Genomic DNA, 17,001 nt, shown 5'->3' with positions numbered 1-17,001 from the left:
CCTAGTTCTTCCTTGTATTACAGAGGAGTATGCTATCATGAGCATACCTCAGATTACTGATCAATCTACCACTTTTCCTAATTCCTGTCTTGAGCTCATCCAATGCTTCATGCATGATGTCCTCAGCATATATACTATGCAAGTGAGGGGAAAATAAACATCCTTGCCCAACTCCCTTTCCAACCTGAAGCCACTCAGCTAATCTAACACCTGTACTTACTTCTACATCAGCTGAATTTATATAGTAATGAAGTCTGCAACACATTTAAGCCACTGTGTTAAATATACAGCGATAATACACAACAAGCATCAAAAGAAATTGTTATATACTATGATGATATCATGGATGAAATCTATAAGTGTGATGTTAGCACTTACAGTTTCTGTATTTATGATTGCTTTTAAAAAAGTGAACATCTTTATCTAATTTCTTACATATTGATGTATTAATTCATGGTTTCAGGAGCCTTTTCAGTAAAAATAGTAATCTGAACGTAAATTAAAAAAAAATCAGATTGAGCAGAATTGAATTACAAATGCTTTTTAGTTTAACCTTATTAGTTTAATTCCCCCCCCCCCCCCCCCAATAAAATATCTACCTCACAATATTTTGCTTTCATAAACAAAACAAGGTAATGTCACTTATAACCATTAATTAACTTCTAGTATGTCCCTAGGTTTTAAGTGCTGTGATACATCCAGTATTTGTGAAACATAATCTGCTTTACAACAAATTCATGCTATATTAGTTTAGTTAATAATGAAGAATTTTGACAGGGTTTCGTTACTCTGCTCGTAACATGATTTTCTTTTAAAGTCTGGACTTACCCTGTCATTAGAAACAGATACAATGTTTTGTATCAGAACAGTGATAGAATTTTCAAATTCATTTACATTCTGAAATTATTCACAAACTGATTTGGAGATGATGGGGGAGAGTCCTTAGCTTAGTCGATAATGATACAATGTGGTTGTAAAGACTGGTTCAAATCCCATCTAGTATGCATCTAAGTAGATGTGCAGTTGTAATACAGTATTGTCCTAAGTGTAACTAAATGCTTGCAAAAATTTACATAACAGACATGCTTTTTAATAGTGTTGCTTAAAAAATACAATTATCTGGCAAAGACAAGTCAAAGACCAGATCATGTGACTGAGTGAATCAAGGAAAGCAAGTCTGGCTCCACAGCAAGTGCTACCTTTTGTGTGTGTGTGTGTGTGTGTGTGTGTGTGTGTGTGTGTGTGTGTGTGTGTGTGTGTGTGTGTGTGTGTGTGTGTGTGTGTGTGTGTGTATTTTATTATTTGTCATTCCTATTAAATTATTGTTTATGGAGAATTTATAGAAATTTACACTTCATTATGAACAATAAATGAAAGACCAAAACTGAATTGTGATGAGCTGTGTTGTGGGCATACATTTTAAATCCACATTAAGGAAAGCATATTTCTGTATAATTACGCGTGATGTATAGTAAGAATAAAAAAGAATGCATTAATTTGTTTTGTCTTCAGTCAAAACTAATTTTTTTTAACATCTCTTATATACAATATTTATATAGAGTAGACAGATACTTTGAACAAATAATTTTTTTTTTTTGTGGCTAGTAGATTTAAATTGTATTTCTGGAGCCCTGGTTCCACCTATAGATAGTAAATTATTATTATTTGACACCTCCAGGGAGTCCAAGGACTCGTCGAGGGAGGACACCTGCTCTACAACACCGTCTCCACTATTCAGTCAACCCACTGACTGCAATTACGCCAACGCCATCTACCGCCGAACACCACCACTAGTATTTCCACAGACAATTGCAAACACCATGCCCACGATGGGATTCGAATCTGCAGCCTTTTGGCTGGAGAGCGGATGCGCTAACCACTTATATTAAAACTAACCACACACATTAAATCTTAAAAAAAAAATTTTTTGTAAAGATTTTCAAGCATGGTATTACAAGTGTTCCATAGAAGTTGTTTATCCTTTAGGCAGTTTCAAACTATCTGCAGTACAAACTAGTTTTTCATCCACAAACTTTACCTGCAAAACATGTAAACAGCTATCGCAGGCTGTGGAAGTAACTCTCCTATTGACTAAGGCAGTTTCTGGTCTCTGGAACTTTGAGAATGAAGACACATTGAGAAACTGCAATTTGCAGAAACTGGTGGATAAGAAGAGGAGGGGATGGGATATGATGGAGACATAATGGGTTATTACCAGATTAATATGGAGGAGATTTTGCATAGAATGGGTGAATTCAAGGAGAGATTTTCATGAATGGTATCACAACAGTGTACCATAGAAGTTGTCCTTCAGGCAGATTTCAAATGATCTGTATTACAAACTGGTTTTTCATCCACAAACATAACCTGCAAAACATGTAACAAGGTCATTCTTGGAAGTTGTATAACATGAATGTGAGCAAGGGGATGAAAGCAGCTTTTTGTATTGAGTGGTTAGTGATTAGAAGGCATTGCCTGAGAATGTGGTCACTATCTAGACCAGTTTTGACCTTTATTGAGGTTTCATCAGTGGTCTCATCAAATCTTTCAACATCTATCTCTAATCCAGAGTGTTTTTGCAATAAGCTGTGATGCCTTTTTGCTACTACTTGTATATGGAAATATGACTTCTGCATTACTTCACGCTTGGTATCTCTTCCAGGTCTGGCTCCCCCTGATGAGACTTCAATAAAGGTCGAAACTGGCTTGGTTAGTAACCCTTCCCATAATGCATAGCATGTCTATAAGGATATGTGCTTTGCATTATGAGATACTAAGGCAAGTGATGTGAAGTCATTAGCCTCTGTATATGAGTTGTTCACTCATTAAGTTACTTCATGCACAAACTTTGCTTACATTTAAATAAAGGATTAAACGAAGAATATCATTTCTCATCATCATCAAATTCCTGACATGTACCCTCAAGGAGTGTACAGGATATGATAGTACTTCATGAAAAATTTACATCATTACTAACTTCCTATCTACAATTTTCCTCCAAATCAGTCTGTTACTTGTCAAGACTCCAACATTATCAGATATTTCTATCGTCCAAGGCACTTTGTACCATATCCATCCACCTATGTCTGGGTCTTCCTCTGGGTTATTTTCCTGCCAACCTGGCAGAGAACACTTGTTTTGCTAATCTTTCCTCGCCCATTCCGTTTAAGTGACCATACCACCTGAGATTAGCTCTGCTAATGCATTCCTGAATGCTGACAATGTCAAGTTCTTTCCTAATATCCTCATTTTTTACGGTCTCTACTCTTTGGTCAAGTGTTTTACTTCTGACCCAGCTCTCCGATCCGTAAGTTAAAACTGGTTTGAACAGTGTCTTATATACAGCTAATTTAGTGTTCCAACTAATTTCTCTCTTATTCCATATGAATTTATTCAATTGATTGCCTCCCATACCAGCTTTGTTGATTCTGTTGTCTATTTCCATATTTAATTTACCATCTTCAGTAAAAATCGTGCCTAAGTAGCTGAAATGTTTTATTTGTTCCACAGGTTCTCTGTTCACAATGCAGTTGACATTTTCAACAATTCTACCTATTTTCATTGTCTTTGTCTTTTTAATGCTCAACTTCATACCATATCTATTACAACAGTTATTCAATTTAGTCAGGGAATCTTGCAAACTTATAGGAGATTTATTTAGAAGTATAACATCATCCGCATAAAGCAAAGAGCTGACATTAACATCTTCAATTCTGATATCATGTTTAATACCACTTTCCTTCATAATGTGATCCATATAGATAATGAATAACAGAGGGGATAATGTACATCCTTGTCTCACACCAGATTTAACATTAAACCATCTTCCTGTACTTCAATTCTAACTGCTGACTTGCAACTCAAATAAAGACTAAGTATTGCTTGATATAATGCCCCATTGACACCATATAACTGTAGCGTATTGAATAGCTTCTCTCTTGGCACCTTGTAATATGCCTTTTCCAGATCGACAAAACTTAAATACAGATCTTTGTTATATACACATGCTTTCTCAACTATTTGTCGTAAAGTGAAGATCTGATCCTGACAGCCTCTATTTGGCCTGAATCCAGCTTGTTCTTCACCAAGCTTTTCTTCCACAATTCTTCTCAACCATTTCTCAAGTATACTTCCTGGCAAGATCTATATGCATAGATCTTGCCAGGAACACTCAGTAGGGAAATATCTCTGTAATTCTCACATTCAGTTTTATTTCCCTTTTTATATATGGTTTCTCAAGTATACTTGCATAGATCTTGCCAGGAACACTCAGTAGGGAAATACCTCTGTAATTCTCACATTCAGTTTTATTTCCCTTTTTATATATTAGAGCTCTACTCCAATCATCAGGAATTCATCCCTCTGTTCAGGCTTTCTGAACTGTGCAGTGCAGCCACTGTAAGACTTTTATACCACCATACTTCAGCACATCTGGTCGAATATCATCTACTCCTGCTGCCTTTCAACATTTCAATCCTTTGATGGCTTTTTCTACTTCAAGTATGGATATGTATTCCTGACTGCATGCCTGGTCAGTGTTTTTTACCACTGTGCTGTCATCACTACTTGTTTCATTTAGCAATTTTTCAAAGTAATTACTCCATGCTTCAAGGATATCTTTTTCTCCTGTTTTCATGTCACCTTTATCATCTCTAACTCCTTTTACAGCACTCTTTCCTCCATTCCTAAGCTTCTTCAACAACCTCCAGAATATTTTGCTACCTTCTTGATATTTATTTTCTATATTCTTCCCAAAGTCCTCCCATGACTTTTGTTTAGCTAGTTTTACACAGTGTTTAGCATTCTTGCATTTGTCTCTGTATTCTCTAAGAGCAAAAATGGACTTATTTGCCAGGAACTTTTGTTATGCCTTCTTCTTTTTCTTTCACTGCCTCTTTAACTTCATGCCCAAGCACCAGTGAAATGATGGACCACTAAGTTGGAGTTCTGATTTTTCTATCCTTGCAGACAACCTCACCACATGCCTCTCTGGCTGAATCAATCAGGGTTTTCTTCAAGGCTTGCCACTTAATCTCCAAGGTTTGGTTCCTGTTCTCAAACTGTTTCATTTTTTCTTCAATAATCTTTGTGTATTTTAGTCTACAGTTCACATCTGAGAGCTGCTCAACTTTTATTCGCTTTAAAACTTTCTTACATGTTATTCTTTTCAATATGAAATTCAATTTTATCTTGCTAAATACTAAATAGTGATTGCTTCCAATTTCAAATCCTTTGTACACTCTGGTGTCCTGCACCAGGGAGAAAACATCACTATCAACAATAAACATAGTCAGTGAGACTTTTCTCATTCCTTGCCTCTTCTCTCCATGTGAATTTGTGCACATTTTTATGTTGGAACATGGTGTTAGTAATAACCAGTTCATGTCCTGAGCAGAAATCCAACAGGTATTTGCCATTATTATTAGCTTTGCTCTTTTCTCCAAATTTTCCCAAAATATTTTTGTATGTCTGACAATCATTTCCTACTCTGCTATTTAGATCCTCAACAAGGACCAACTTTTCCTTTTTCATTGTGTCAGTTGCTTTTTCTAAAGCATCAAAAAATTCCTCCACTTCTACCTTAGTAGAACCTTCTGTGGGACCATAGGCACAAATAAGTCTCATTGTCCAATTCTCCATTCTGATATTTTCCAACATCACTCTACTTGAGACTGCTTGCCATTCAAGAAGTTTAGCCTCGTATTTTGTGTTGAATACTATGGCTACTCCTTCTTTTCCTTGATTGTCATTTCCATTACATTTTGTATTTATTCTCAGGAATATAATTTCTTGGCATCTTTAATTTATAGCATAACGAAGTGGAAAAACTTTCAACTGCAAATTAGAACAAATGGTTATGGATATAACACTGGTTAAATGGATAAGAGGGTGGCTGCTGAACAGTTATCAAAAAGTGGTATATGGATGAGCAGAATCAAGGAGAAAGCAGGTAACTAGTGGTGTACTGTGCAGTTCAGTGCTAAGACCGTTACTTTTAAATTTGTACATAAATGATATAGGAAATAACCTAAAAAGAAATATTCAATTGTTTGCTGATGATGCGAAATTAGGTAGAGTAATAGTTAATCAATGTGATGTGCTTGCAGGTCAATTTAAATAGGCTGTCAGTGTGGGCAAAAGATAATAGGTGTCAGTTTAATGTGGAGAAATGTAAAGTTATGCATTTTGGGATAAATAGATTACAAGCTATGTATCACATTGATGGCACTGTATTCCAGAAAATAGATGAAGCCAGAGATTTAGAGGTGGTAAAAGTTTAGAAGACATGTTGTTAAGGTAGCCCATAAGATTATTGAAGAACACATTAACAAGTAGAGATGAGGAAGTTATTATTCCTCTTTATAAGGCCTTGATACATCCACATTAGGGTTTCCGTGCTCAAGTCTGATCTCTTGGTTTCTTGATATGAGGAAGTGATGGAGAAGATTCAAAGGTGAGTGACCAAGATAGTTAGAGGTTTAGTGGAATGTTCACTATGAAGATAGATTGAGTGTGTGGATTGCAGAAGCTGGTTGAGAGGAGATATGATAGGAAGTTGCTTAAAGGGTTTTATAGTATTGATTCAGGTTAAAGTTTCATCACTTGGCTGGAGGGGCCAGAATAAGGAGTCATCCCTGGAAGTTGAATAAATGTGTGGTTAGTAGGGGTTTGAGGACTAGATTTTTTGCTTGGAGAGTCATGAACGAGTGGAATGGGTTGCCAGAGTCAGTTGTGAATGCTTTATATGTTAATGGGGTCAAGGAGGAGTATGATAGATTGTGTGGATAATTTGGGTCTCCCCATGATGAGTCTGTGGACTCCATGGAGGTGCCCGTACAATAATAATAAACCGTATGTGTGACATTGAGGGATCCCCCCCCAGTCACATACAAGTTGCTTGGTCATGATCCCTCAAACCTTTTCTCCTATTTGGCCTAGCTTTTGCCCACACATGACACTGTATACTACAGCTTTTGCAACTTTCATCATATTGGTTTTGATATACTATTTTAAAAAAAAGTGAAACTTGGTGTTATTTTTCAGGAATTCTAACTTCCTTTCTTGGTAGCCTGTCATGACCAAATAACTTGGAATCTTAGAAACCACTTTACTACTCAAAATAAGGCACTTATTCCTATCTACTGCTGTCTGTAAATTGTGTGTTCTTTCTAGTTTGTTTTGCAGGATGAAAATGATTTTCTGGAAGGAAAATTCCTGTCACCTCCATATGAGACCAGGTGATTTACTTTCTATTGAAAAGGCCCAATAAAGGTTCTTTGCACCCAGTCTTTCCAACTATAGGGCATCTTCGATACTGACTTAGCTACAGAGCTCTCTAACTGCCAGTTATTTATATTGTATACAGTAAATTATGCATTATCCATTGATAATGAGATAACAGTTGCTGGCTCATTAGTGGACTAGTTGTACAGATGGTCGCTTGTTAATACAATCCAGATATTAACTCTCTGTTGATTGGCTGGATAACATGTGATTTACTGGCATCATTGCATTGTTTAAGGAAATATAGGAAACAATAATGAAATACTAAAAGTATTTCATTATTACTTCCTGTATTTTGGTAAAGTTAAATTGGCATCTCAGGGATTAATACACTGGTATTTATTAAACGTGCATGCTGGCACACTTCAGTAACAAAGATGGAACAGGAGAGATACAGGAAGACCCCAAGTCATATAATTATGCCATTTATTGGCTTTAGTTGGGTGTTCTTGGCTGTTTTACTCTGTTTGCCAGTGAGGGTTTAGCATATGAGAGGGAGTTTGATACATACAACCATATTTGTTTAGTTTGGGATAGTTGATAAGCACTGCAGCAGATTTGAGGATAAGCCTCGCAAATTTAAATTTGCTTTGGTGGAATTAGGGTGGCTCTTTACCAGTGGATCCTGTGCCTGGTATCCAGGTCATCGTCTACTAATCCTGAGTGGCCATAAGTAATGGAAATGGATGTAATCTTGGTGCTCTGATATATGAATGTTGGTTGTCCTACCTGTTGTTTAATTTTGACGGTATATATCAGAACACAGAATTATAAATAATTATTTATTGACTTATTGCTGATATTTCTGATATATGCCATCAAAATTAAACAACATGTATGACGAACACATAAGCCTTTCTACACGGTTGTCCTACCTGTTTGTCCATAGTATGCATGGTACCTGGTACACTCCACGTAAATCCAGAGTTGTCGCTAATCTTTCAGGGAGTGGTAAAGGTGCAGTTTGTAAGCGGTCACAAAATTGTGCTTTTTTAAGATCTTGGCCTCCTTTTCTGAGACCCAATGAATATTGGGAATTGTGATGGATTTGCTGTAATTTGTTTGGGAGGGTTGGGGTACATGGTGTTAAAAACTCTTTTTTATTTGGTGGGAGGTGTAGCCATTGGCCAAAAAGGCATTTATGTGGGCAAGTTATGTGATGAGTGTAGTGTTATCTGAGCAAATTAATTTTGCCTGATGGACTACAGTTTTTATAGTTCCAAATTGTTGGGTAAGGGGGGGGGGTGTTGCTGGATGTATGTACTGTGTGTGTGTCTGGGTGGGTGAGTTTTCTGTAGACTATGAAGGTCAGAGATCCATTTGGTTGTCTTGTAACTAAGGTGTCTAGGAAGGGCAGACTGTTGTTACTTATTCTGTCTGTTATAAATTGTTGGATCCTTGAATGTTGACTTGTTCAAATGGAATAGGAAACTGTGTATGTGGGATAAGGGAAGTGTATAAGGTCCTGGCCATATGGCCAAATTGAGAACACATAGCATAGTCAAATAGTGAGTTTAAGGGGGTAAGAATTCAAGGCATTCTTATCAAATGTCTCCATGAAAAATTTAGCTGGGGGGGGGGGGGAGAGCCCATGTATCCTCAATTTGCTTGTTGAATTTTCCTTGTCAAACAAAATAGCCCAAGTTCATAGTGAACTAAAACTGGGATGAAATATTGGGAAGAAATTCTGCTTGGATTTCTGCCAAGGTATCCTTAAGTGGGGCATTTGTGAATAAGGAGAATACATTGAAATTGACGATTAAGTCAGTGTTGTGGAGTATGAAGTCTTGTATACTGGACTTAAAATGGGCTGAGTTTTTGATATATTATGAGGTATTGTCAATAGTGCAAGAAAGTACTTTGGCATAAATACTTAGCTAGTATCTAGTTTGGCAAGTCTATACCATCTACAATTGGGCATAGAGGTACGTTCTCTTTATGGATTTTTGGAAGTCCATAAATATGCAAGGGGGAAGGGGTCTGGAATTGTAGTGTTTTAGTTTGTTGGTCATATCTGCTGGCCAGGAAGTAATTTTTTAGCAGTTTATGGATAGTTGTAATTTGTGTGTAGGTGGGAGTTATAATTTAGTTGGTAGATCAGTCTTTAAGAAGGGTGGTCATTCTTTTTATTATAAGCTGTGTAGTATAAAATGACAGTAGCATTATCCTTGTCCACTTTCAGGATTATTATTTTTTTTTAATTTTATTTATTTATTTATTTTTTTATTTTTTTTTGTTATTTCTAAGATGTAGAAGGATTTTATATTCTCTGTTGGGCAGGTTGCTTGCAGGAGGTTTCGCCTGTGATAGAATATTGGCTATAGCAAGCCTAATATTGTTGGCAGATTCTGCACTTGATCTGGATCATGAAATCTTTGGTTAGTATGTGTCTGGGCGTGATGGCGAAGTTTTGACTGCAACTGAGTGTGTTGATGGTGTCTTCTTAGAGGATAGTGGTGGCTAGATTTAACTTTTGCAAATTCCTTGGCAGCCAATGGATTTGAGATATTTAAGAGGATTATCCAATGGTTAGCATTCAACGTAGTTGAGAGCTCTTCTTGTAGTGTATTGATTGCTTCGTTGGTGTCAGCACAGGATGTGCCGCTCCAATTTGCTCCCATAGAAGGGCGAAGCTAGTGCGCTTGTAAATATGAAGCACCTTGTTTGAATGAAACTGGTGGTTTAATTTTACACAATTTAGAATGACTTTGTTATTCCTACATTGTTGAAGACTAACCTGTTGAGATCTCTCTCTCATTTTAGTTTTAACTTACCGAACTTGTGAGCCTTGCATGCAAATACATATCTGTGGATAATAGTAATCCTTGTGTTTAAGCTTATATATTTAAGCCAATCTCATACGGAGGTAGCAGGGTTTTTTTCTCTCGAAAACTCTGGTTTTTCATCCCGCATACAAACAAATCGGCCCTTCAGAACACACACAAAATTTACAGACAAAAAATACTAGTTGTGGTAGTGGTGGAGGTGGGTGGTAGATGGCGTTGATGGAGATGATTCATAGTAGTGGTTTGGTGTAGTGGTTGAGACAGTTGTAGGTGTCCTCCCGCAATGAGTCTTCGGACTCCTTGGAGGTGTCATGAATAATAATAATGATTCCCCAGCATTGTGTTGTTTAAGGAAATTAGCAATGTAGACTACATCATTAAAAATATTTGCTTATTACTTCCTTAAGCCTAAACATGAGGATGTGATTTACTGCAGTTATAAAGTGTATGCATTAATTTTAAGATTTATGAATTATAATCTTTGTAAATATCTTTAATTAGAGGGGTTACCTTTTTTGGACAATCAAGGAAAAGAAGGACTAGCCATAGTATTCAACATAAAATATGAGGCTAATCTTCTTGAATGGCAGGCAGTCTTAAGTACAGTGATGTGGGCAAATATCAGAATGGGGAATTGGACAATGAGACTTATTTGTACCTATGGTCCCACAGAAGGCTCTACTAAGGTAGAAGTGGAGGAATTTTTTGATGCTTTAGACAAAGCAACTGACACAATGAAAAAGGAAAAGTTGGTCCTTGTTGGGGATCTAAATAGCAGAATAGGTAATGATTGTCAGACATACAAAAATATTTTGGGAAAATTTGGAGAAAAGAGCAAAGCTAATAATAATGGCAAATACCTGTTGGATTTCTGCTCAGGACATGGACTGGTTATTACTAACACCATGTTCCAACATAAAAATGTGCACAAATTCACATGGAGAGAAGAGGCAAGGAATAAGAAAAGTCTCATTGACTATGTTATTGTTGATAGTGATGTTTTCTCCCTGGTGCAGGACACCAGAGTGTACAGAGGATTTGAAATTGGAAGTGATCACTATTTAGTCTTGAGCAGGATAAAACTGAATTTCATATTGAAAAGAATAACATGTAAGAAAGTTTTAAAGCGAATAAAAGTTGAGCTGTGAACTGTAGACTAAAATACACAAAGATTATTGAAGAAAAAATGGAAGAGTTTGAGAACAGGAACCAAACTTCAGAGATTCAGGGGCAAGCCTTGAAGAAAACCCTGATTGATTCAGCCAGAGAGGCATGTGGTGAGGTTGTCTGCAAGGATAGAAAAATCAGAACTCCGTGGTGGACACAGGAAGTAAAAGAGGCAGTGAAGGAAAAGAAGAAAGCATATCAAAAATTCCTGCAAATAAGTCAGCTTGTGCTCTTAGAGAATACAGAGACAAATGTAAGAAAGCAAAACACTGTTAAAACTAGCTAAACAAAAGTCATGGGAGGACTTTGGCAAGAACATAGAAAATAAATATCAAGAAGGTGGTAAGATATTCTGAAGGTTGTTGAAGAAGCTTAGAAATGGAGGAAAGATTGCTGTAAAAGGAGCTAGTGATGATAAAGGTGACATGAAAAAAACAAGAGAAAAAGATATCCTTGAAGTATGGAGTAATTACTTCGAAAAATTGCTAAATGAAACAAGCAGTGATAGCACAGTGGTAAAAAACACTCAACAGGCATATAGTCAGGAATACATATCCATGCTTGAAGTAGAAAAAGCCATGAAAGGCTTGAAATGTGGAAAGGCAGCAGGAGTAGATGATATTTGACAAGAAATGCTGAAGTATGGTGGTATAAAAGTGTTACAGTGGCTGCACTGCATCATTCAGAAAGCCCGGACAGAGGGATGAATTCCTGATGATTGGAGTAGAGCTCTAATAGTACCCATATATAAAAAGGGAAATAAAACTGAATGTGAATTTTATTTAAGAGGTATTTCCCTACTGAGTGTTCCTGGCAAGATCTATGCAAGTATACTTGAGAAACAGTTGAGAAGAATTGTGGAAGAAAAGCTTGATGAAGAACAAGCTGGATTCAAGCCAAATAGAGGCTGTCAGGATCAGATCTTCACTTTACGACAAATAGTTGAGAAAGCATGTGTATATAACAAAGATCTGTATTTAAGTTTTGTCGATCTGGAAAAGGCATATGACAAGGTGCCAAGAGAGAAGCTATTCAATATGTTACAGTTATATGGGTGAATGGGACAGTATATCAAGCAATATGTGGTCTTTAATTGAGTTGTAAGTCAGCGGTTAGAATTGAAGGAATTACAGAAAGATGGTTTAATGTTAAATCTGGTGTGAGACAAGGATGTACATTATCCCCTCTGTTATTCATTATCTATATGGATCACATTATGAAGGAAAGTGGTATTAAACATGATATCAGAATTGGAGATGTTAATGTCAGCTCTTTGCTTTATGCAGATGATGTTATACTTCTAAATAAATCTGCTATAAGTTTGCAAGATTCCCTGACTAAATTGAATAACTGTTGTAATAGATATGGTATGAAGGTGAGCATTAAAAAGACAAAGACAATGAAAATAGATAGAATTGTTGAAAATGTCAACTGTGTTGTGAACGGAGAACCTGTTGAACAAGGAAAACATTTCAACTTCTTAGGCACAATTTTTTACTGAAGATGGTAAATTAAATATGGAAATAGACAACAGAATCAACAAAGCTGATATTGTAGGAAGTCAATTGAATAAATTCATATGGAATAAGAGAGAAATTAGTTGGAACACTAAATTAGCTGTATATACAAGACAGTGTTCAAACCAGTTTTAATTTATGGATCTGAGAGCTGGGTCAGAAGTAAAACACTTGACCAAAGACTAGAGACCGCAGATATGAGAGTCCTGAGAAAGATTATAGGCGTGAACAGATAGCATCAATGGCAATATCATATTAAAAATGAGAATATTAGGAAAAAAACTGGACATTGTCAAAATCGAGGAATGCGTTAGCAGGGCTAATCTCAGGTGGTATGGTCACTTAAACAGAATGGGCGAGGAAAGATTAGCAAAATAAGTGTTCTCTACCAGGTTGGCAGTAAAACGACCCAGAGGAAGACCAAGATATAGGTGGATTGATACGGTACAAAGTGCCTTAGACGATAGAAATATAAGATCTGATAATGTTGGAGTCTTGACTGGTAACAGACTGATTTGGAGGAAAATTGTAGATAGGAAGTTAGTAATGATGTAAATTTTTCATGTAGTACTATCATTTCCTGTACACCCCTTGAGGGTACATGTCAGGAATTTGATGATGATGATCATGAACTTTTTTGCAACCTAAAGTTTTATTTCAATACTGATTTTTAAACTGATATGTACCATATATAGGACTAGAAAATAACTTTTGGACCCCCACTAGTTACACTTTCATCTCCATTAAGTTTTCTTACTAGAGAATAAAAATACTTAATTTCTGCTTGTCTACTACTGATTTTATTTTGTATCATTACATTGCAATACAATGCCTCTTATAAATAAACAGAAAATATTCTTTTACTTATATTAAGGGGATATTAAATCCCACATAGTTTTAAAACCGAATAAGAAACTCAAAGATTGGAATCAGAGAGTTTCTTGCCGAATATAGGATTCCAATCTTTGAGTTTCGAAGGATTCCAATCTTTGAGTTTCTTATTCAGTTTTAAAACTATGTGGGATTTAATATCCTCTTAATTTAAGTAATGTTTTCATTGCCGAAATGAAGCTTATTAGCTCTTTATTTTTAAGTAAGAAAATATTCTTTTACTGAAAAGGAAAAGCCAAAACACTTAGACTTCATGAGCAAAGCTTGGATTGATGAAAAGTGAATTTCACTACTTGAATGCAATTCACAAATTAACTGAGAAAGTTGACAGTGAGTCAGCTAAGAAGAGCTTAAAAATATTTGAGTTGTAAAAGGACTTCAATCGTTTATTAACTTCAGTCATTTATTAAATCAACTAAGTGTAGGAATGAGGTGTAATTCTATTTTCTTTAATTTACTTTGTATTGTTTATTTGTAAACTGTAAAAAATCATAACAGAATTGAATGTATTAATAGCGCCTTCAAAGACAGCCGCTTTAGTCCCATCACCCAGGAAGAATTTCAAAAGCTCCATGTTTCTGTCTCGATTCTTCGCCATTTTGAAGATGGACAGGATTACTTGGACTGGGAGGTTAGGTGTCTTATATATTTTACAAAGTAATTATTACTTTTCTTTCTCAAATTAAGTTATTTATTCAGTTCCTTATTTTTATTTTTCATGTATTTCTCAATTAGAAAAGTTTTTATATGCAGTTTTCATTGCCTTAGGATTTAATCTGTCATGTCTCACACTGGAGAAATGGGCATAGTTAATCTTCCATATTAATAAAGGAATGACAAAAATTATTTGCATTTTGAAGATAAGAGTTCTAATTGTATTTTGTAATAATATACTAATTAAAGACTTCTGTATTTTGTTTGGCTGCACTCTTTCATTGCCATGTGTGTTGTTGTTTATTCTGAAAGTTTGATTTCAGAAGATTTGTAAAGACATTCCTTAAATTTCTGGAATAATGACCACACGACATGGAACCTATATATATGTATATATAAACTTAATTAAACATAAAATTGCATGCATAATTATTTACAAAAGAGTTAAAAAGCTGGATTCACAAAATGTATAACATTAAACATTGAAATGCATGACAATTAAAATAAACAGTGAAACGTGCTAGTTGTTCCCCTTTTGTAACATGAAGTATGCAAGAGCCACAATTTGCAGGTGTAAAATTTTTGATAAATAAAGAACAAACTTGGCACAGGATGGCATCCTGGTTCTTATTGCACTGAGTTGGAATATATAGCATTCTGGAAGCTTCCTTAAATTTCCTAACAAAAGTTATGTTTAACATAAGGCATTTTTGTTTTTTTGCTAAAATACTGGACGGTCTTCATTGTTTCAATATACTGGAAACCATAAGTTGATATAATAACGAACTATATAAAAGAAGAAAACTCATTAAAACTTAAATTAAAACAACTGCTCTGTTGCCATTGCCATAACGTAACAATTGATAACTTTTAATCATTTTTCTTTCTACACAAAAGACTGTAATATCCATTATCGAATTTCATAAAAAAACTCCACATTTCTCTCCCAACAGTATCATGCAGTGTCCTTCTCATTCCACATGTGCTCCTTACGCACATGTGGATTGAGAAGATTCTAGATATATTACAATTCTACGCACATGTGGAATTGTAGTATATCTAGGCTTACTTCCAATTTTCATTTCAGTTATGAAACGGTAGAAATGAGCCGCATTACATGTTATTATGCCACACCTTGAAAACAGTAAATCTCGCTCATTTCAAGCAAAAGAAGTTTTTTATATCGTGAATTCAATTAATAATAAATAAATAAATAATAGTTATTATATCCAATAAATAAATTTTAAAATAAAAATCAGTGTAATATTAACCTTACATGTATATCCACTACATGCGATATGTCAGACAATATTATTTTAAAAAAAGAAAGTGCTTTTCTCACTAAATAATTTCATTAACAAAATCATCCTCTAATTATAAACACAAAGATTAAAAGTGGCACAATTTAATTATTGTAGTATATCTAGGCATGCAATTCTAATACAGTATTATCCTAAGCTTATTTTCACAGTTCACTACATGAATTAACTTAGAGTAATTAAATTAAATTAAAAATCTGGTCTAGTGGCAAAATTAAAGAGATGTGCCAGTTCCTATATCAACACATTATGTTGCACATAAATTGAATATGGCTGTTTTAAATTCTACTAAAGATGTTCTCTTTGTTTCTTACATTGAGAGAATAGTTAAAAATAATTATATATACTTTACCAGAATTCATCAAAAAAAAAAAAAAATTGAACGAACTGGGAAAAGTAGGAGCTGAGTTACAAACAAAAATCCCATTATCTGCATTAAAGGTGGGTGTCTAACAGAGTAGGAGCACTGACCGCTTGTTAACAATTACCCTGCAATGATAATGCATTTGGAGGAAATAGGCAATGGAAAAAGGATGCTGCTGCAATATCAAAAGGCATGTTGTACTCCTTTGCAAGAATCCATTTATTTTAGATTTTTGAACTTTATTCAAAACTGCCACTGATTTTTTCAAAGTGAAAACTTACTAATAAGACAAGCAAAATATCATGTGGGCAATGAACTGATAGAAATGAGAAAAGCTCCACAACATAGGCACCAAGATTTCCCTAAATATCTGGGTGTTACCTTGGATAGAACACTATCTTTCAAAAGACATCTGGAGAATACCTCTTTAAAGATCAGAACCTTTAACATCATACGAAAACTGTGTGCTTCTGCATGGGGTTCTTCTGCTACTGTGCTGTGATGATCCACATTGAGCCTATTCTACTCTGCAGCAAAATATTTTCACCAGTATAGCTAAACAGTTCTTATATCAAGAAAATCTATATGCAAATAAATGCATCAATGAGGACAATAACAGGCTGTGTCAAATCCACTCCCCTCTACTGGCTTCCAACTTTAAGCAACATTGAACCACCAAACTTGCACAGACAAGATGCTCTCATAAAAGAGTACAAAAAAAGTAAATAGCAATCCTCTGTTACCAATACATGAGACTTCCCACGTTTAAGTATAAATCGCCTTAAATCCCGACAGTTTCCACTAATACTGGCCGAAGAACTAGTAAATAGCGAATTCAATGTTAATTTGAAATGGCTAGAAACTTGGAAAGAAAAATTGCCACCAGACTTTATATCCTTTCCAACCAAAATCCAAGGGATTGAGCTTCAAAGTCATCTGTGGAAAAGCTTAAATAGAATACATACAGAAATGGTATCCTCATTGAGAGCAAGTGGGGGATGATCACCAACATCCCAGTA

General features: G+C 35.3%; 1 protein-coding gene across 1 annotated transcript in view; it reads left to right on the top strand.

Annotated features, from left to right (window-relative positions):
• The window catches only part of LOC150094959 (nuclear protein AMMECR1-like), a 179,158-nt gene that overhangs the window by 68,728 nt on the left and 93,429 nt on the right, over positions 1-17,001 (top strand). The window contains exon 3 of the mRNA XM_090411394.1: positions 14,162-14,276. Within this exon, the coding sequence (XP_090267520.1) occupies positions 14,162-14,276 (115 nt within the window). The remainder of the gene's footprint in view (positions 1-14,161; positions 14,277-17,001) is intronic.

Source organism: Typopeltis vanoorti, chromosome 21 (assembly GCF_054136105.1).
Source record: "Typopeltis vanoorti isolate ZY-2024b chromosome 21, IOZ_Tvanoo_1.0, whole genome shotgun sequence".
NCBI lineage: Eukaryota > Metazoa > Arthropoda > Arachnida > Uropygi > Thelyphonidae > Typopeltis > Typopeltis vanoorti.
The sequence above is the reverse complement of the archived record's forward strand: the minus strand, read 5'-3'. Positions and strand labels throughout refer to the sequence as shown.